This window comes from Leguminivora glycinivorella, chromosome 24 (assembly GCF_023078275.1).
Source record: "Leguminivora glycinivorella isolate SPB_JAAS2020 chromosome 24, LegGlyc_1.1, whole genome shotgun sequence".
In the NCBI taxonomy this organism is placed as follows: domain Eukaryota; kingdom Metazoa; phylum Arthropoda; class Insecta; order Lepidoptera; family Tortricidae; genus Leguminivora; species Leguminivora glycinivorella.
Genome location: NC_062994.1, coordinates 7,976,109 through 7,997,308, shown reverse-complemented (window position 1 = coordinate 7,997,308; position 21,200 = coordinate 7,976,109). Strand labels below are relative to the sequence as shown.

The 21,200-nt window shown below is 37.3% G+C and overlaps 1 protein-coding gene across 1 annotated transcript; it reads right to left on the bottom strand.

Moving 5' to 3' along the window:
- Positions 1–6,235: 6,235 nt before the first annotated feature.
- LOC125238556 lies at positions 6,236–13,034 on the bottom strand. The gene is made up of 4 exons (XM_048145894.1): positions 12,730–13,034; positions 12,345–12,511; positions 8,247–8,334; positions 6,236–6,420 (listed from the first exon to the last, which is right to left on the bottom strand). Exons 1-4 carry the CDS (start codon positions 12,827–12,829, stop codon positions 6,413–6,415), a joined length of 363 nt encoding a protein of 120 aa, XP_048001851.1. The 5' UTR covers positions 12,830–13,034; the 3' UTR covers positions 6,236–6,412.
- Positions 13,035–21,200: the final 8,166 nt, after the last annotated feature.

The following is a 21,200-nucleotide window of genomic DNA, read 5'->3' as shown; positions in this document are numbered from 1 at the left end:
ACTTATGTCCGCGGTTGTGTGATGCTCACTAATGTGATAAGATAAGTTATCAACATAGATATAGAATAAAATATAGATCGACGTATTAAGCGGGATCTAAATAACCTTATGTCATCCTTTACACACTCATTAAATATAGGTACTATATATTGAAAGATACAGATATACTTTTAATACTCAATCTGGGGGTTACCATGACGTACTAAAGACGTTCAGTTTAGGTTGAGAGAAAGGGACACAGCTATAGCAGTTACATAGCTCCGTCCCTCTCTCTCAACCTAAACTGAACGGCTTTAGCACGTCATGGTAACCTCCCAGGGCCGGCTCACTCCGCGATTCTATCGCCGTGCTACAAGTACATGCCGGCGGCCGCGAGTTCGCGGCCTAATCAGGGGTGGCACGCGCGTTCTCACGGAACGCACGTTCGCACTTTCTATTGTTATTTTACGTCGCGAATTTTTTTAAAGGTTCATATGCGATGTCCTCGTGCGGAATGGCTAACAATGCTAAGTTAAATAGACACCATGAATAAAATATGCACCATAGGACATTCTTACACAGATCTAATATTGATTAAGTCCCACGGAAAAGATCAATAAGGCTTGTGATGTTGGAACATAAACCAAAATACTGTAATATATACTACACATGCCTAGAAAGTACCCAAGACTTAAATATAATAGTATACAATTTTATCTGAGTAATTAATTCGTTTTAATCCATAGGCAACCCTATCATCCGACGATGCGCACGTGCGGCTGGTTTCTTTGTACAAATTTTGTAGGCATTTAAAAAGGCGGCATTTCGTGAACATCAAAGCACTTGCCTGCTGTACTTGTACTATTATAGGTATAGTCTGTGATGATAGACGTTATACTTCCGTGAGACATATAGTATAGAAATTAGTGAGTGAAGCATATATGAAATAAATAATAAAAAATATTTTAGTAATCATCGGCTACGCTCTATTTTCGATTCCGGTTTGGGGTGAGAACTTGCGATACCGTCTGGAATCCTTAAGCCCAATCAAACCACGTTATCGGGAATCCTAAGCAAGTAAGCCTGAAGGGCTATCTATCTATGAACTAACCCCCTTTTTTATTTTGTTTCTTTTTCCCTAGCTAAACCCCCCTTTTCCCCAATACTGAGAATAGACCATAACTTCTCGATATTTCTAATGTTTTAACGAAACACCGAGCAGTCGCTAACTTTTATGAGAACTAAGTAAGTCTACTAACTCTTCTAAGCTTTGACTTTCCATCGGTGGACGGCGCTCGCATGCCACTGGTCCCTATAACAAAAGCAATCCTTTTATTATAAAGATAGTTAGTTTCCCTAGCCAACTTGATAGAATTTACCTTGAAAAACCAGTTAGCAACACTTAGCGTTCCATCGCTACACCAAAAGATCAGAAATTGCTACCACAATTATTCATTTCACTCAGATAAATTAAGTAATAAGAGATTTTTTAGATTGACAGTTTTACCACATATTATAAGATAGTAAACACCACATTTAAAGTCCATTTTAACCATATAAATACACATTGACCAATTATAGTTTAAGACCAATCATAAAAGAACCCTACTTTCATAGAAATAGTGTGTGACGCTACCCTAATCCTATCGTTTTCCCTACTCTAGCAAATCTGAAACACAGACCATCACTTACCATAGATCTTGTGTTCAGAATATGCACAAGTGTATCCCTACCATAAGCTGTACAGTTCAGCCAGCGAAGCTGAGATAAGCAACCTATAGGCTTGTATTGGTTAGACCCCCCCCTCTACTTTTGCCCGCAGGCTAGGGTAGCAGAGAGTAGATCGCCCTATCCGTGTATATATCCAGTATTCTAGGACACACCAGTACCAGCCACATAGGAGACCCAGCTGCGATCAAACTTTACTTAGATATGGATCGATCACAATCGAAATCCCCAGCGACCAACGCCAGCATGAACCAGAGCACCGAGTAAATAATTATATATATATATATAGGACCCCAGCCCCAAATACTGCCGACTTCAGTGAGCAAGGATTACTCCTAATGTCTTTTGTCAATCGTGAAAGTCCTCACTTCCATCTAACAGTTGGACTCTTTGAGACCAGTGAGTGAAAGTACGCCTTTTGTAAGTATAAATAAAGGCGCCCAAGCCTCCACTTGAAACGAAAAGACCCCCTAAACGCCTTATGTTTAACACCGGAAGGTATAAAGCGCTTAGCCGGACAACAATCTGTCACAAACAATGATCTGGCTTATAACTTTCACAAAATAATCCCGTAGAAAATTACTAAGTTCAATTTTACTGACCAACTAAACAAACGAGTGAAGTTTCCTTTACGTGCTATAATCTAAGCTTAGTTTTGCAAGAATTACTCCCTACAAAACCAAACACAGACTTATCTCCAAGCACCAGCCATACATCGATCCAGGCTTTGTAATGCTTGATGGCGCTCATGATGAAACAAAGCACAGAAAACTTCACTATATACATCAATTTAAATGTAACACTACACTATAAATAGTATACTAAAATAACCCCACAACTGACGGTAAAGCAATTCCACCACAGGTCTAAATTCAACTGTACGACGATGTTATCCCCGCACAATCAAACAGACACAATTTCAAAGTTTACAATCACTTAGAATAATTTCCAAGTAAAAACAAACAAAGAAACAATAGCAGAACAACTTCACTCACCAGTATAACACACGAAAGCCAAAGACACTGTTAAGTCTTGTAGATAGGAATCCCGCGCGTCGGCTCGCTCCGACTCTTTTATAGCCTTTAATCCAGACATAATGCGGACTGCAGACGTTTTGCAGACACATTACAGACATACCGCGGACTGCAGACGTTTTGCAGACACAATACAGACGTTTTACAGACATAACGCGGACTGCAGACGTTTTGCAGACACACTACAGACGTTTTACAGACATAACGTGGACTGCAGACGTTTTGCAGACACAATACAGACGTTTTACAGACATAACGCGGACTGCAGACGTTTTGCAGACACAATACAGACGTTTTACAGACATAACGCGGACTGCAGACGTTTTGCAGACACACTACAGACGTTTTACAGACATAACGCGGACTGCAGACGTTTTGCAGACACACTACAGACGTAATGCAGACTGCTTTGTTTACTAAGCCGTACACCTTATACATTTAACGTCCATGTTCTCTCAGCAAATAATTGTTTACCTATCAGTAGTAACACCTGCATGATTGCACGTGTTTTAGAGAGAGACAGAGCTATTGATATTGATTTCTAGTACGTAATGAAACATTTTATATCGTGGTATAAATAAATATGCAAATATTACTTTATCAAAGGTTTTTAACCAGTTTTGTAAATCAAATTTGAGGCAAAATATCAGATTTCTTTCTAAATGTTACATTAAATATTGCATCCTAAATATTTTTCAAATAGTATGCTTCATAAATAATCATTGTCAACTTAGTTGACAACTGTCAGTGTCAGTATTCCGTCCATGTGAATGTAGCTTGTTGGTAAATACGCTTTTCCAACCTGTTTTGCACCAAATAATAGTGAATTTTATGAGTGAAGACGTAACTAAACATGTGATAAAGCATCACAGATATTATTTGTTAAAATATTCAATGAAATCCCGAAGGAAATATGCACCAAAAAGTTGGTCAAGGAAAAGTTGATTTGCCGTAAGTTTTATATTTATTTATTTATTTATTTATTTATTTATTTATTTATTATTCATGATTTATTAAATTTATTTATTTATTTATTTATATATGCCGCTCATCATAGACGCTTGTTCTGTTAGAGTCCCATGACTCAAAACGTCGCACATGTGCGATATACTTAATAAAGTGACATCTGTTTAATTATGCGATTGTATATCTCTAAAGATGAGTAACGTAATGCTGATTATGACGCCATCTATTGGTTTTGCTATGCATTTATTCAACAGTAGGTCGACGAGGTCGAGATCGAGATCAATGTGAGCGTTCAACAACTAGATACGATCAAAACGCCAGTCTGGCTCTGTCGCGCGAATAAGTAAGAGCGACAGAGATAGCTACGATAACCATATTATCAATAGCGTTTGTCCATTTGATTTAGACTGACCTCGATTTTTATCGCGAGGCGTAAATGTGATGTTTCTAATGTAGCTCACAAGATGGCAGCACGCTCTATGGAAACGTGCGGGAACGGTAGATAAGTTTCCAATTTACCTCGAGATGGCAGGAGCACGGTCCCACTACTGCGATTGGTATAAATTAGGCATATAACATTACTAACCTAATCACAAAATTTAAAATTTCAAAAAACCCCCGACCGCGACATAGTGGACAGATTTTCATGAAACAGGTTCGCTTTAGTTATCTCTGTTCTACTAGGTGCGCCCAGAATTTAATTCTTTCTGTCCCCTCCTCTTCTTCAAAGTTCTATAATCATTCTTTTACTTTTCAAGCTGTGCGACTTTGGAATTCCCTACCTCATGACATAGACGTGCTCAGTCTCCTAACTCTTTCAAGAGACTACTTAAACTCCATTTTTTATCTCTTCCGTAATATTTTTGTCTGATTACTCCTTCTAAATAACCTGGTACTGTTATAATATAACATATATAAATAAATACACATATTATGTGTATTTATTTATATATATTTTATTTATATATTTATGCATTTAGTTATTTATCTTTATATATGTATGTTTATGTAAGTATGTTAAATTTTTTGTCTATATTGTGCGATAAGTTTACTTCTTCGAATTTGCTGACACCTACTGACATTATGTAAATTTATCAATTTCCGCTACCTTAAGGTTGTCTGGAAGAAATCGCTCTTTAGCGATAAGACCGCCTGTTGTTTACCTTTGTTCGTGTTGCTTCCATGTTTTGTATTGTTGTATTTTATCAAGGTGTGCAATAAAGAGTATTGTATTGTATTACCTTGCAGAAACTTTTTTCGCATGTATATTTGATTTGCAAAATAGTTCTTGGCACAAGTCACGTTTGGCAGAAATACCTTACGCAGAATATACTTTGGCATAAATCATTTCGCAGATTTTTATAATACCGAATCGTACGTTGGCATAATGTTGATGAGCATAGGTAATAGTCTTCTAGTTGAATAGTACTTTCGCAGATAATATTTGTGCATAATATTTAGGCGGCAAAAAGTTGCAATTTGCTTTTTGATAGCTAATCAGATGTGTTGGGGATGCAAAATAGGTACCTAACACTCCTCCTCGCTTTGCTCGTCGTCGTACCTAACGGGGGCTCTGAGACAGTAATTCCTTTTCGATAGCGTGTCATAATTCTGCTCTTGTATTAGTATGCTTTACGATTATTATGATACATACAATTATGCTAAACCAAAGTAATGTTCTGTGAAACAATATTCTGCCAAATGTGTCGTATATGCTATGCGTGGTAGTAATAATGCCAACTAAGTTTTGGCATTTGATATTTGCCAGTCGCATTTCGGTGAAAACATCGTGAGGAAACCGGACTAATTCCAATAAGGCCTAGTTACCCTTCGGGTTGGAAGGTCAGATGGCAGTCGCTTTCGTAATAACTAGTGCCTGCGCCAAATATTGGGATTAGTTGTCAAAGCGGACACCAGGCTCCCATGAGCCGTGGCAAATGCCGGGATAACGCAAGGAGGATCATGATTGGGCCTACATCCGATAGATTAATGTGGAAAGTTGGAAACGCACTTTCGCGAGCATAGATTCGACACTAATGTTTACATTTAGAAAGTTACATAAACAAAAAAAAAAAAAAACCAACATTAAACACATTCTTTATTTAAAAAATAATTTTAAAACTAATATTCTTATAAATGCATTTCTACTTTTCTTATAATTTAGGCAATAAATAACCTTACTTACTAATATACATATTAATTATTTTACATAAATTACAATAATTCCTGTAATTTATATAAAAGACAACCTGACAATACAGTCAAATCACGTTTATACAAATCGACACACAAATAAATCTACATTTAGCCAGTTTCATATTTTATAAAATTAAGAAATAATAACATGTGACCACATCAACCTCACGAGCGACGCTAGCGACTATTTACGGAATGCTAAATTTAAGTTGTGATTTGCATGTATGATTGTAAACTTGCCATACGATAAATAAAATAAAATAAATCTGACGATTCTTGCCTAGCATAATTTTGCATAAAACCAGCGACTCTGGGGACCGTAACCATGGCAATAACAGGCAAGAAAAAGTTGATTCACCCAAACGAACTAACGTACTAGGGACCTTAAGGTCATACAAATTTTATTTTAAGGTGGACTCGATCTTATTTCTACTGTAGACATTTGATGGTATTATATTTTTCTTATTTATTTAAAGCTTAGTTATAATTTGTTTAATCTCGGCGACCGCTTAATGTCCTGAAACAAAAAATAAATATTCTTAGCAAATTACTGAACTGATAAAAAATGTTTTGTCCCTTTCTTGCAAACACATAAGTCAATATGATAGATAATGACGATTATTAGCTAATTCAGGATTTTTTACGTTACGTTAGTTTTAACCCCCGACGCAAAAATAAGTTTGAAGTTTCTCGGTGTAACAAGCTTGACGAGTCTGTCTGTCTGTCTGTGTGTGTGTCTGTTTGTGGCATCGTAGCTCCCGAACGGATGAATCGATTTAGTTTTTTTTCTGCAAAGTCTTCTTTTTTAATTTCCAAACACAGATAATGGTGACATAACATCCAGGTATTTAGCCAATTAAAAAAAAAACTATAAGGGGCTTTATAGACGTGCCGACTGCAACTGGTACGGGCCCTAGACAATATTTGATTTTGGGTGCGTTTTCATACAAAAAAAATTTTTTTCGTTTTTTTTCAATTTTTTTTTTAATTTTTTGTTTTTTTATAGGCGTATACGGGGCATTAAAGGGGAACGAAAATTCGATTATTTTTGCGTTACGACGCACCGTTTAGGAGATACAGCCATCCAAAGTTACTATTTTCAGTAGACTTTATTTATTTCATACCATGTTTGAGAAAAGCACTATACATACCTCGGCGGGAAATGGGGTTGACCGCCTCAGACCTATCCGTCTATATGTCTTCGGCCGGCAACCCCATTTGTCCCGGCCTCTGTAGTAATGTACTATTTTCTTTGAAAGCTGAGTTAGTCGGGAGTGTTCTTAGCCATGTTAAAAAGCGTGTAGAAGTGCATAGTATTCAAATGTAATATTTGACTAATGAATGATATATTATAATACATACATATTTCAAATTGTTACCAAAAATAGCTTAAAATTAAAAAAATATATATATACAAAAATAAAAATTCTGATAACGTAGGTATTAATAATTCATTTATTTAAAAAAATCGTTATCATTTTTAAGGAAATATAAATACGTTTTTAAATAAAGTGCAGTGTAGAACTAATGTATTCGCTAAGACAATTTCCAAAATGAAATATCTAAAAATAAGAGTTAAAACTGTGTAGAATTAAAAAGTGTATCTACTGCTTTAATAAAAAATAACAATATTTTGGTAAGATTCTCGAATTTTTATCTGGAATTAATGTTAATCTACGACATAATAATTTTATTATATGATAATACTTAGTTAAATAAAGTGCTAAAATTGTGCATACGTCCAGTGCTCTAGTCTAGGTGCATTTTCTAATATTTTTATTATACGTACCAAAAAAAGAAAACTACCCTACTTTAGTGTCAATTTTTTTCTTAGCACCTTCAAAATGATTAAAATCACCATGGAAACCGTTGTAACTGCGATGTCATGTGTTGGTATAGTTTTGTAATGGTATAGTGCAAATCTTATACCTTTAAAAAGCAATTCTTTTATATTTATGTATTTATATATACTGTCGATCTCGGAAACCGCTCTAACGATCTCGCTGAAATTTGTTATGTGGGTTTTCGGGGGTGAAAAATCGATCTAGGCCTTAGATCCCGGAAAACGCGAATTTTTAAGTTTTTATGCGTTTTTCTTTCGCGTTAGTAAACGCAAAATATGGTCGTTGATTTCGCCGACCGCGCATCGACTGAGCGTAGCGCAGTCCCGGACAGAAATAAAGTTTTTTTTTGTATTTATAAAAGTTTTTTAGCGAAGCTCGGTCGCCTAGATATTGTTATTTTAAACATCAAATTTCGATGAAATTATGACGGTTAACCCTATCAGAGGCAGGGCTATGAATGTCATTGGTACCTTATCATGGCCTGACTCTAGTTACGTACCATGGTGCTCATAATGTGGGACCCAGGCGGGGGTCCAATCGTGGTGGCCGTGCTTGCTGTGCTTCAGGTGTGTGAAGAAAGCCGCCAACTGCAAAGAAACATAATTAAGGTAAGGTCAAATTTAAGTTCAAAAGTTTTATCAAGAACGATTTAATACGGGACAGACAATGCTCATACAAAAAAGCGTACCTCTGAAATGTATGGGCCTTGTAGGCTTAGAACTGGCACTGTTCGCAGCCTGGAAGTGGTCAAAATCATTTTTATTAAAAAAAATGTTTTTTCCACTTCAAGGCTGCGAAACAGCGCCATCTGGTTTTATACCTAACTGGCTCAAACATTTCAGGGTACACTTTTTTGTATGGACTTTGTCAGCACCGGTATATATACCCGTGTTTTTTTTTGTTTTCCGTTAAATTCGACACGCAGGTTCATCATCAGGAACCACCATGTATATCGATTTTTGTTAAATAAAAAAAAAAATTGTTTCCATTCATAATAAATGAATTAATTAGTGTGAGTGGACCTTAATCATAACATTAAAGTGATTGTCAAGTGTTTGACGGCATATCAAAACAAATAACATTAAGAAGTGGTAAAGCATGTCACACACGTGTTCAGTATTTTTTTTTAATAATTAAGAGTAAGAGTAAGAGGCTAGTTTCTTATAAAAATTGATTGTATTTGAACTAAAGGATCTTTAATAAAACAAAATAAATGAAAAAAAAAAACAATAAGTAGGTAATTTAGGCGCACAGAATTCTATAAAACTTTAAAAAATGCATTGCGATGGCATTTGCCTAACGCTGGGAGCCCATAAGTTTTTTTCTGACTAAATACTAAACCGATGAAAATTCAAATGATGTAAAAATTTGGTAGTACCTATACAACAAAATCGAACGCATTCATGCTTAAACCACAGATTATTTACAAAGAGGATCGAGGAGACTGTCAAAGTAAAATGTGTAATCACAGTGCATAGACTGCCATCTCTCGACACAAGCTTAAAACTTTTGTGTGATACTATACAGCACGACCACGGATGATTTTATTAATTCTGATGCGGTACAAATTCACGAAAAAAAATGTACTTTTTTGTACTGACGTTTAAAAAAAATGTACCCTTATGATTCTGGAGTTTCGACATAGGGCCCGGGGTCGTGCTAGGTAGGTACTCCCTGGCACGACCACACTATATTTAATGAGATTTTAAATTTCAGTTGCAGTACAAATTCACGAAAAAAAATGTACTTTTTTGTACTTACCTTTTAAAAAAAAATACCCTCATGGTTTCGGAGTTTTGACATGGGGTGTGGTCGTGCTAGATAGGTGGTACTTCCTGGCACGACCACACTATATTTATGTTTAATTTGATGGTTAAATGAATACTAAACAAGTGTTTTGAAATTGTACTATGTAAATTACTTCAAAAACTTAGTGCGGTCGTGCCAGGGAGTACCTATCTAGCACGACCACAACCCATGTCGAAACTCCGAAACCATGAGAAACTTTAATAAAATCATCCGAACCTCAGTTTTGACAATTTGGCCCATATTCTTAGGTTGATATGTTTTAAAATGTCAAATATTAATATTAGCGCCATCTAGCCGAGCGTACCCCAAAGGTGTATCGCCATCTAGCTCACCGTACCTTTCTCTGTACGGTTTTGGAGTACGTTTTTTTCTTAGACTTTATCGGTCTTTACGAAGTTATATAGGTCTTTGTTAATAATAAGTTACTAACCGACGATCCAAAATGTCACTACTAGATCCTACAAGTCAATATAACGCCTCATGGTTTTCTAAGTAGCTCATTCTCATTGTCACTTTTTTGTATGAACTAGTTCTGTGTTCGATTGAATCGCCTATTCACCGCAGTTTCACTTTTAACAGCACAAGTTTAGGCATTTATAAATTGAACTGTGATTTAATCTACTGTAATTGAATATTTGATGGCTCTTTTAGCGATGTGTCATTTATATCTATACTTTTATTGGTTAAGTCTTGGAGGAGCATGATTGAGATATTTGTCCTACGTCCGATATCGGATCGGATAAATGTGAAAACCACAGAACTAGATAGAAGAAACAAGTTCATCTATTTGTATAGGGGCCGAGCGTGTCAAATTTTGTAGGCTTTTGTACTGAAGTTGTTTCTTGCCTGTAATTTTAAATATGTCTCAGGCTCTTGATTGTTCATAATTTTTGTGTTGTTGCAATTGAATATCACGTAACGAGGCATTTTTTATGTTTTGATTGACTTCAACTTACAAAAATTGACGCCCGAAAGCTGCAAGCTGCGATTAAAAACGGACAACTCAGTGGATTTCACTGAGTTCATTTGACACGCTAAGAAGATACGTTTGCTTGATCTATGTGAAAACGCACTTTAAGGAATAAGCTACTAGACTCATATTTAATTTGGCACAATAAATAAATGTCTTCTAGTATTTGACATTAAAAAAAGCAATATTTATATAGATATTTTGATATTAAGAGTATGAGATGACTTTGAATTGAATGAGCCACTTGGATTTTAAAGACTTAATTTACACTATAAAACTCCCGTGAGACTCAAACATATTTATTAAGCGGATTCCTCACGTGTTAAGCCAATATAACGTTCGACATGTTTCGATCCATTCCCGAGGATCTTTCTCAAGAGTAGCCTCGCACACAGAGAAACCGCCCGCAGTATGCGTCGCGCTCTCGACATGTAAAGGCGGGGTCGCTACTCTTGAGAAAGATCCTCGGAAATGGATCGAAACATGTCGAGCGTTATATCGACTTAACACGTGAGTAACCCGCTTAAAATATTTTTAAAATTCATTTACAGTAAGTTCGCAAGTTTCGCAACACGGTAATAAAACTAATAAATTAATGTACAATCGAAATTCTTGAACTGCCGTAACACTCGTACCTACTCAAAAACTTTTATTTAGGATGAAATGTAAAAGTAATTCACTAATATATACTTAGCCGGTTTCACAAAATGTAGATCGTCCAACAAAAAAAAGAAATTGAAACTAGAAATCAAAAACGGATGTGTTGACTTTCGTTTTCTCGCTAATTTGAAGTAAAAAATAGTCTCAACACCACAACTTATCTAAGAGGCAGCAAAAAATTTAGATTAATCAAAATACTTATTTTAGCCGGTACGCACCTATAATTTTGAACGAGGTTACATGTGTTTTTTTTTTTTTTTAGTATGAATAGGTAGACGTTTGACCACGATCACACCTGATGGTAAGTGATGATTTCTCAGAAACGCTTACCTATGAGCCTTGTATTACAAGTGCTTCCATGACAACCCAGCTTTTTTTTTTTATGGATTTGGCAGTTCGCGCACTTGTCGAGTACAAGGCTAGTACAAGCTTTCGAGAAACGCGACCTGTCAAATCGTATAGGTTGTCATAAACACACTTGATGATGCAATCTACGGTGGAGCACGCTTACCTATGAGATACCTATTTACTCTTGCTTTAAAGAGACCTGGATTGTACTCATGTGGAAACACAGACTCAGGCAGGACATTCCACTCCTGTGTGTTAATAATAATTGAATTTTACTCGATTCTGGAATAATGGCTCATCAAGTCATCATCCTCCTTGCGTTATCCAGGCATTAAAACACATTACATTGACAACTAATCTCAAGATTTGGCGTAGGCACTAGTTTTACGAAAGCAACTGCCTTCTAACACGAAGGGTTTCCTTACGATATTTTCCTTCACCGAAAAGCGACTGGTATCTACGAGCTGGGGCTCGAACCCACGACCTCCGGATTGAAAGTAGCACGTTTCACTGGAATAATGGTCATTTGTGTATGAGTGAATCAACTTTTCTTGCCTGTTATTGCCATGGTTACGGTCCCGGCCCTGTCACGCTGGTTTCATGCAAAATTATGCTACTTAAACTATGCAGACATGCATTTTTCTGGTGTTAACAAGCCATTTCCTTAATTTGCCACCTACAAACAAGGACTATATGCATGCTTGCATAATTTTAGTAGCATAATTTTGCATAAAACCAGCGTGACTCAGGGGACCGTAACCATGGCAATAACAGACAAGAAAAAGTTGATTCACCTGTATAATATCATACCTTAGCAGAAGTGACAGCAATCTTGAAGACGAGCAGCATAAGACCGACGCCCAGCGACTTGGCGGCCAGTACGGTTGTTAGCAACATCCACGTGCTCGTCGCTCCGATGTGGAAGATCAGCGGCATCATGGCCATACCCATCTTCTTCATGCCACGCCCTTTGGATGCTGGAATATAGTATGAAAAACATTATGGCACTCGGGGCGTAAGGATAGTGTGAAAAACATTATGACACTCGGGGCGTAAGGATATAGTATGAAAAACATTATGGCACTCGGGGCGTAAGGATAGTGTGAAAAACATTATGGCACTCGGGGCGTAAGGATATAAAGTATGAAAAACATTATGGCACTCGGGGCGTAAGGATATAGAAGTAGGTACTTACGATTTTCATCTTCCACCAACTTCGTTTTCATTTCGTCGTAGTGCAAAAATCTTCCCATTGCAGTCTTCCTAAATGTTCGTCGTTGAAACTTTGCAACCATTTTGAAACATAACCAGTATATTCAGCCAGTCTTTCTTCTAATTTGGCCTCCAATGCTGGCAGGAAACCTTTTTCATACGCGAATGCGCACGAAAAAATTAAAAAGAAAACAACAAACGAACGCATCTTTAAAAAACTTGTGTTCTTTTTTCGAATGTTCGTTTTTTTTTGACACGCGCATGGACAACGCGGTTTTCAGAATGTGACTGCCGACTGCCGCGGACTCACAATTAGTAGGTATATTATTATGTTTGTGAGACTTTTGAGTATTTTTTGATGAGGGGGGATGTCAGTCACGCATAGTGCGTTTCAAAGTTTGATTGGCGGTAGAGATGTTGTCGCGATAGCTGGAGATCCATGGGCCCAGTCGCGATAGATGGTTCGATTCCCAGCTTGATCGCATTTTCTTTGGTCACAACTTGGTTGGTTCGGTAAAAAACAGTTTAGCAAGAAATTTTGTAGTCAGTATTCAAAAATCAGCACGCCAAAAGTATTATAAACGAAAGTGAAAATCAAAACCTAGAATTCAAAACCGAAAGTTAGAAAGGCCTAGGCGTTGGCACAGTTGGTCATCGTCCATAGCAATTAAATATAAGTAGTTTGAAAACAGATGTAATTATTTTACATAACAGAATTATGAATTTATCTTCCATACTTAGTGCCATCGATGAAGTAGGTATAAATAAATTCACTTAACTAGAAAACAAATATAATGATTTCATTAAATCTCTCTAGTTACACCATCCAGTACCTATAGTAACGGAGTCATATTATATAATCATTCACCAGCCAGTCACATAAATCACTATTTTTACACGGACTTTCTTGCCAAAAGAGATGACAATAATACAAACATACAATCACGCCTGTATCCCATGAAGGGGTAGGCAGAGCACATGAAACTACTCAAGTTTCAATGCCACTCTTGGCAAATAAGGGGTTGAACTATGGGTTGAACGAAAACGAAACTGTGACATTAAAGTGACAGGTTGCCAGCCTCTCGCCTACGCCACAATTTAACCCACAAGATACAATTACAAGATACAATTTACAATTTAATTACATTACTTCAACCATAGAATGTCGTTCGCTACTTAGTTTGCAGGTGGTACAGCGACATCTAGCGAAAAATTTGGACATCAAAAAACACATACAGTTTACGACAAGTCGTTAGCCAGTTTGCGGGGGTAGCAGTGACATCTACGGCATATAATTGTTTTTCACGCCCTCTATCGTTGAGTTTCCTAAACATATCCTAAGAACACCGGATTTAGTATTTCCTTTCACTGAAAACACCGCGGACAGAGGTATTCGAGTGGTCTAATTGTCAAGACGTTCGCCGTGTAAGCAGAAGACGCGGGTTCGAATCCCGAAGACGCGGGTTCGAATCCTTTCATATTTAAATCCTCTCAATTGTAAAAGTATAACCAAGGACGATTATAAAGGACCAGCAGAGTCCATACTAAATACCGTACCCCGTTGGCAGCCGTAAATCTATGTCACTAGATGTCACTAAGAGTGTCATTTGAATAAAAATGTCGTTTTTTTTTTTAAATACGCACGCGGTAGTTCAACGGCATTACAAGTGATACAGTGAAAAGTATATAGATGACGCTAGGGGCCCGTGTCATGTTTCAGTCCCTGTTTACAACGCAAGCCATCGTTCTTATTTTGAATTATGACAATCATGCAAAAGAGTATCATACTGTCAAATTTTCTATCTCTTTCATTTTGAGCGTGACGTCAATGATTAGTAATATTACTTTCAATATATTTAAAATTTAGATTTTAATGAGGCCATTTCGAACGGTGTTTATGATAGATATCATGTTGACAATCAATCTCCTGACCGTCTCGCTCATACCAATCCTATCCTATATTTGAACGAGTGCGACCGAAACAGTTGAGTATTATTGAAGATTTTTGAATGTCTAAAATCTTATTGGTAATTGTCGAAAACCCGCTTTTTCCATAAAGTGTTGGCGCGACGTCAAGTGGGTGACAGGCGTACGAGCAAGTACGCGTTGGATGGTCGACTACTATGCGCAGCGGTTTTTACGCGTACTTACGGTGACACACAATCGAAAAAGGTCGTCGAGCCATAAGTACGCATACCTGCTCGTATCGTACGTTTATCACCCACTTCAGACTGCGTTTCGATCGGCGTTTAGCGACAATGATTATCAGCTCGGCTTCATGGCTTTACGAACCTTAGCTCGGACCATCGAATATGAAACTTATAAACTTCTTTATACACAAGGGTATAAAGAAGTTTATAACCAGGTGCTCCATGACACCATTGCACCAATCTGTCGCCAGCACCGCTACACTTCAACGGCCAAGTCACACAACATCCATACTAATATTATAAATGGGAAAGTGTGTGTGTCTGTTTGTTTGTCCATCTTTCACGGCAAAACGGAGCGACGTATTGACGTGATTTTTTAAGTGGAGATAGTTGAAGGGATGGAAAGTGACATAGGCTACTTTTTGTCTCTTTTTATATCCCCCCACTTCCTTAGAATGGAGGATGGAAGTTTGTGGAGAGATTTTCGAATTTAACGCGAGCGAAGCCGCGGGCAAAGGCTAGTTAACTATAATAATAAAGAAATCGCAGTAAGGAACTTTATGTAGATTTCATTACTTTTTAGAGATAAACAAGCAGCTCCATCGAGACGGCTATTTTTTACAGAATGTTTTTGGTGGGATATACATAGGCATAGGTATATAACACTAACAAGGTATCTATTGTCTTAGTCCGTTTTCACATTATCCGATCCGATATCGGATGTCGGAAGGATTTAAATGGAAAAAATCCAAGATAGCGCCTGTAATGTATGGGGTATCAGTCCTACATCCGATATCGGATCGGATAATGTGAAAACGCATTTAGTCTCATTAATTATTACTTATGTCAGAGTTTCACTAATTATTTCCTTTTATTCATTTATTATTTCAGTTTAGGTTTATACGAGTACCAAACGAGTAGTATACGAGTAGAAAATATATTACAAAACAAAACAAACTATCATTAATTTATTATAAAAACGTAATCCAAAGTGCCACACCTGGCGGCCTAACTATCCGCGTTGTGTCCAAGACGAAGCCTGACCGACGAAGCTAGCAAGTCTCTCTACATGTTAGCTGAAATACTGTCAAACCATTCACTGTGATTACTCAGATTATTATAAGCAAAATGATCTTCGAATGAACTTTCTGGACAATTGAGATGCATGGGCGCAGTCGAAACCAGCTCGCCCCTTCAGCCGTGTCCCGTTGAAAATCGGAAAGATTCTTTTCCTTAGCACATTTAATGTTTACAAATTGGATTCGCCTTCTGTCACCTAAACTGGTAATTTTATGTATGAGGTCATTGGTCATACAATTATTAATTTATACAGTTATTAATTCTGTATCTCTACTCGCATTGCTGCTGCTGCGATTCTAAAATATTGAATATCCATATATTATGAATATTCTTATTCAATAAATCATACAATGACATTTGTGATGTGACATGGATGTCAGATGTCACATCTGTTGGCACAATGATTGCGTTTTGTTGAACGTATTTGAGCTCAACATATAGGTTTATTATCACTAAGTATATTATATTAATGAACAACGAAACGGATGTGACATTTTCCTAGTCCACCAACGTCATCTAGTCATTTTATTTGGCAATAATTAGACAACATGCGAACAAACTTAGCCAGCGAAGCGATCACAACTACGTCGAGGCCGACCAAAAAATATAATTTGTAAAAATTGTGTTTTGAGCCAATATTTTGATATTAAAATAAAGTTTTTTGATAGTTATTCATAGTATAATATAAAAACAAGTAAAAATATGTGTGAAAATATGTTTTTTTCCACTCCCGGGTTACGAAACAACGCCATCTAGTTTTAAAGCAAAAACTAAGCTTTTTTCAGGGGTACGCTTTTTTGTATGGGCTATATCAGTCTAGTATTAAATGGTCCTTGGTTTCAATGTATTGCACGCGCGTTCAGTGGATGGGTAATTCCATGTAACAGAGTAATGTAAGTGACCAATTATTTGCATGTTTTTTTATTCATGGTGCTAATTTAAATATCAATATATCTAAGGATTAAAAATATCAATATATCTAAGTAGGCTTATCTAGAGATAAATTAAGACTTCAATTTGCATCATAAATAAAAAAACATGCAATGAAGTGGTCACTTACATTACAGTTACGTGCAATTGCCCGGATACATGTGGAACACAGCTTGATAAATGATAGTGTAATAATGAAAAAAAAAATGGGGATCCATTTGTTACCATTCCAGTCGCGATTTGTCCCGCTGTACCTTCTTGACCTATAATATTGATTTAGGCAATAAAAGAGGTTATCATAATTATTCAAAAATATTTCCCGTGACGCTATTGAGGAACCCAAGATACGAAGCCACGGTCAAAAGATTTAAGAATGTCTTCTCGGTGAGGCGACGTCCAATCGAAAAACCGGCCAAGAGCGTGTCGGGCCACGCTCAGTGTAGGGTTCCGTAGTTTTCCGTATTTTTCTCAAAAACTACTCAACCTATCATCCTATCAAGTTCAAAATAATTTTCCTAGATAGTGTTTATAAAGTTCTACTTTTGTCAAAGTTAGAGGGGGGGGGGGGGGGGGGCACACTTTTTTCCTTTAGGAGCGACTATTTCCGAAAATATATTCATATTTTCGGAAATAGTCGCTCCTGAATCGTTTTTTGATAGTCGTTTGAATACTATCAAAAAACGATTTTAGTAAACCCTTATTCATTTTTAAATACCTATCCAACAATATATCACACGTTGGGGTTGGAATGAAAAAAAAAATCTGTCCCCACTTTTACATGTAGGGGGGTACCCTAACAAAACATCTTTTTTCACTTTTTATTTTACCACTTTGTAGGCGTGATCCAACAAAACTCTTATCAGTATCCTACGTCGAAATAGTCATCAAACTGCAACATCTTGCGACATCTGTTTTAGCTTTCACGCACTAAACCTATAACGTCACATGGACGTTTAAAGTCGAACATTACTAGATGGCGTTGCCGTGCGGCTTGTATGTGTGCTCGCCGCGTACGTATAATATACTCGCTCTGTCCGCAACACATGCAAGCGGAATTGAATGAACGAGATCCGCGGCGCCCCACCCCGCGCCCCGCGACCACGGCGCCGGCGACCTTGAGTTGAGAGGCCCCAGCCCCCGACCAAAGGATGCATTGATTTGTTAAAATTTAAAGCACTCTAAAGCAGGCGCGTAGTTAATTAGAAATATGGAAATGAATATTATTATGTAAGAAATACATAAGTATAATAGCTAAGAATGTACATGTAGTAAACATAATGAACAAAATGTAAAGTATGTATTTGATAAAACATTTTCGAGAGTAATATTTTTATTCATAAAATTGTGCAAACACTGCAAACTTAATTTAAACTCCGAAACTATTTATTTTCTGAAACATGGTATGAAATGTTGTCATTACGTCCTTTTAAGTTAAAATATGCTTCCCGGTACCACAACATAGTGTAATTTAAAAATACAGATATAAAATTAATACTTCGCAAATAAATTACGACTATAAACACATAAAATTATTAAAACACCAAGACCAGACAATTTAAGCCTGGCGTCCACTAGGCGCGCCGATCGAGCCTTGGTAACCCTTAGGCCGTTTTTACATTATCGTTTTTACATAAAAAAATCGTATTGTTTCTTACTACAAAAGGTCCTTTCTCATTGATAAGTAGATGTCGAAAAGTGAAAAGTAAAACCTTTGTTGAAAAATTTGCCAGTCTGAAAAAATATATTCAAAAATATAAAATACATAGTTATTTGTTATACAAGAGTGCAAAGTTGTATTTTAACGGCGAGTGTGGAATTGAAAAACGAGCAAGCGAAAGTATTCTATAGTTGAACCACGATACACAACAACATTTTCCCTCACTATAGCGAGGAAAGTACAACGCAAAAAACGCGTTTATCACTGCTTCCAGGAGTTCCACAGGTGGTAAAACATATCGTCATCACTAGATTCACTATATGACTATATTCAAGGTCAAATTACTTTATCCACTAGTGGGTTTTTACCTGCTGGTATTGAAGGACAAAACGCGTGTTTCCGACCTAGCGAGGGGAAAAATGCAAAAATGTAGTGTGTTTTGGTTTGGTTTGGGAGGGGGGGGGGCTGATGTGGTTAATAAATAATTATATTTGTACAATAATAATGTTTTAAAATGCTGTTGCGCTTCGCGCGACGCAAGTGCGGCGTCGCGTCGAGGTCTAGGCCCACTCCGCCGCAAATCGGCGACCGAGCGCGCATTCGTGTGCGTTCGGAAATCCTAGCCAGTCGGCAATCGTCGCGTCTCATACTTCCATATCGATAAGGTTTGATTTCGCATGCATCGCATCGGTCGTGCATGTAGCAAATGTCGGAAGGATTTCAAAGGCAAAAATCAAAGATGGCGGCTTCAATGTATGGGATATCGGTCCTACATCCGATATCGGATCGGATAATGTGAAAACGCACTAACGGTTAATGCTTAGGCCGTTTTCACATTATCCGATCCGATATCGGGTGTCAGATCGACATCCTACATCCGATAAACGCTTCCGATAGTGTCGGATGTACAGTCAACCAATTGGAACCCTAGGCCACTCTACAACCATGTCAAAATGACAAGCAGTAAGAGGTTTCTTACAATCTGATTTATAACGTTACTATGACATAGTTCTACAGTGGCCTAGGGTTCCAATTGGTTGACTGTAGGTCCGATAAAAAGCATTGTTCCAAATCAATGAAGTATGATTTTGTATCAAAAAGTATTTAAAAAATGTTTTATATTTAATAATTATAAGCACTATATTCCAAATATTATATTGTAAAATTAAAATAACGGCATAAAAAATACTCAAGAGTGTCAGGCAAAATAAAAAATTTTACATTCAATTGTATCTACTAAAAGATGATAAAACTAGTATCCACAATTCGGACCGATGCATTACAAACTTTTTTTTTCAATGGAAATTGTTCAACTAATTTGAATTTCGATCATTGGCAGCTGTTTAATAGAAATAGACGACATTTTTGTCACGCACACTACTACAAACGTATACCTACATTATTAACGTACACAAACAAATATTATCGGCTGACAGCTGAATATTCTACGAACACGCGAGCGGGAGCGAGGCTGCGCGATTTTGGTGACGCAATCATAGACTAAAAAGTTAACCGCGCAGATGTGCCATTTTCATTGTTCCTACTAATGTGTTTCACCTCTAATAGATTTGCGAAATATATTTATTTCAATTTGGAAAATTATTAGGTAACTACTTACTACTTTATGAATTATGTTACTATAATATAAAAAAAAAAGTTAATTTGTTTATTGATTGTTAAAGGCGTGATTGATAATACTAAATTTCAGCTTTCTAGTGCTATCGGTCACTGAGATTATCCGCGGACGGACATACGGACGGACGGACGGACAGACAGACATGGCGAAACTATAAGGGTTCCTAGTTGACTACGGAACCCTAAAAAGATTGTTGGAGGAACTAGAAAATAAAAGAGATCTTTTATTATAGAACTTTATTTAAACAAATATGACATAGCCACGAGGACTATAGACAGCGTCAGTGACGCCGTGACGCGTCTCGCGGCGCGCGGCGTCCCGGAGCGGCGCAAACAGAGCGACGTCGATTAGCGTCTTGTCGCGGTTCTGAACCCGTAACCATGGTTACCTACCTTGATTTAGCTACCTATAGTACGCATTTTTACAGATAGCGTCATTTTCACTTTAAATTGGACTGGACTGGAGATTGATGCCATTTTTTTTTTAATTATTATAAATGGGCTTACTCTTGGCCACAGACTAGCCAAAGGCAAAGACGTGGCCTGCGATGGAGTGAGCTCTCCCAGAAGATGCCTGTTCACTCTTGATTTGAAGGTTGCCGGGTTAGCTCGGAAATATAGCCGCCGGCAAGACAAGGAATTCCACTCCTTGGCAGTGCGCATAAGAAAAGAAGAAGCAAAGCGCTTCGTGCGAATTCGCGGAATATCTACCAAGTAAGGATGGAGACCGGCCGTGCGTCTAAGAGTCCGATGGTAGAATGGGGACGGTGGAATAAGCTCGCGTAGCTCTTGAGCACACTCCCCGAAGTGCAACGTGTAAAACACCGACAGACTGGCAACTTTCCGCCGATGGACCACTGTAGCTTGGCTGTTAGCGTCTTGTTGCAAGAATAAAAAAATAATAGGAGATTAACGAAGAAAGTATATGAAAAAAGAGTGGAAGGGTCAGTTGGAGGTGAAAGACCTAGGCGAACTTTTCTTAATCAAATGGGGGAAATATTG

Bases quoted from the DNA above. Each gene is read 5' to 3' on its own strand.
- LOC125238556 (XM_048145894.1), bottom strand. From the start codon at position 12,829: ATGGTTGCAAAGTTTCAACGACGAACATTTAGGAAGACTGCAATGGGA. The intron at 12,512-12,729 runs GTAAGTACCTAC...ACTATATTCCAG, and splicing joins GTTGGTGGAAGATGAAAATC to CATCCAAAGGGCGTGGCATG. The intron at 8,335-12,344 runs GTATGATATTAT...GTTTCTTTGCAG, and splicing joins TTGCTGTCACTTCTGCTAAG to TTGGCGGCTTTCTTCACACA.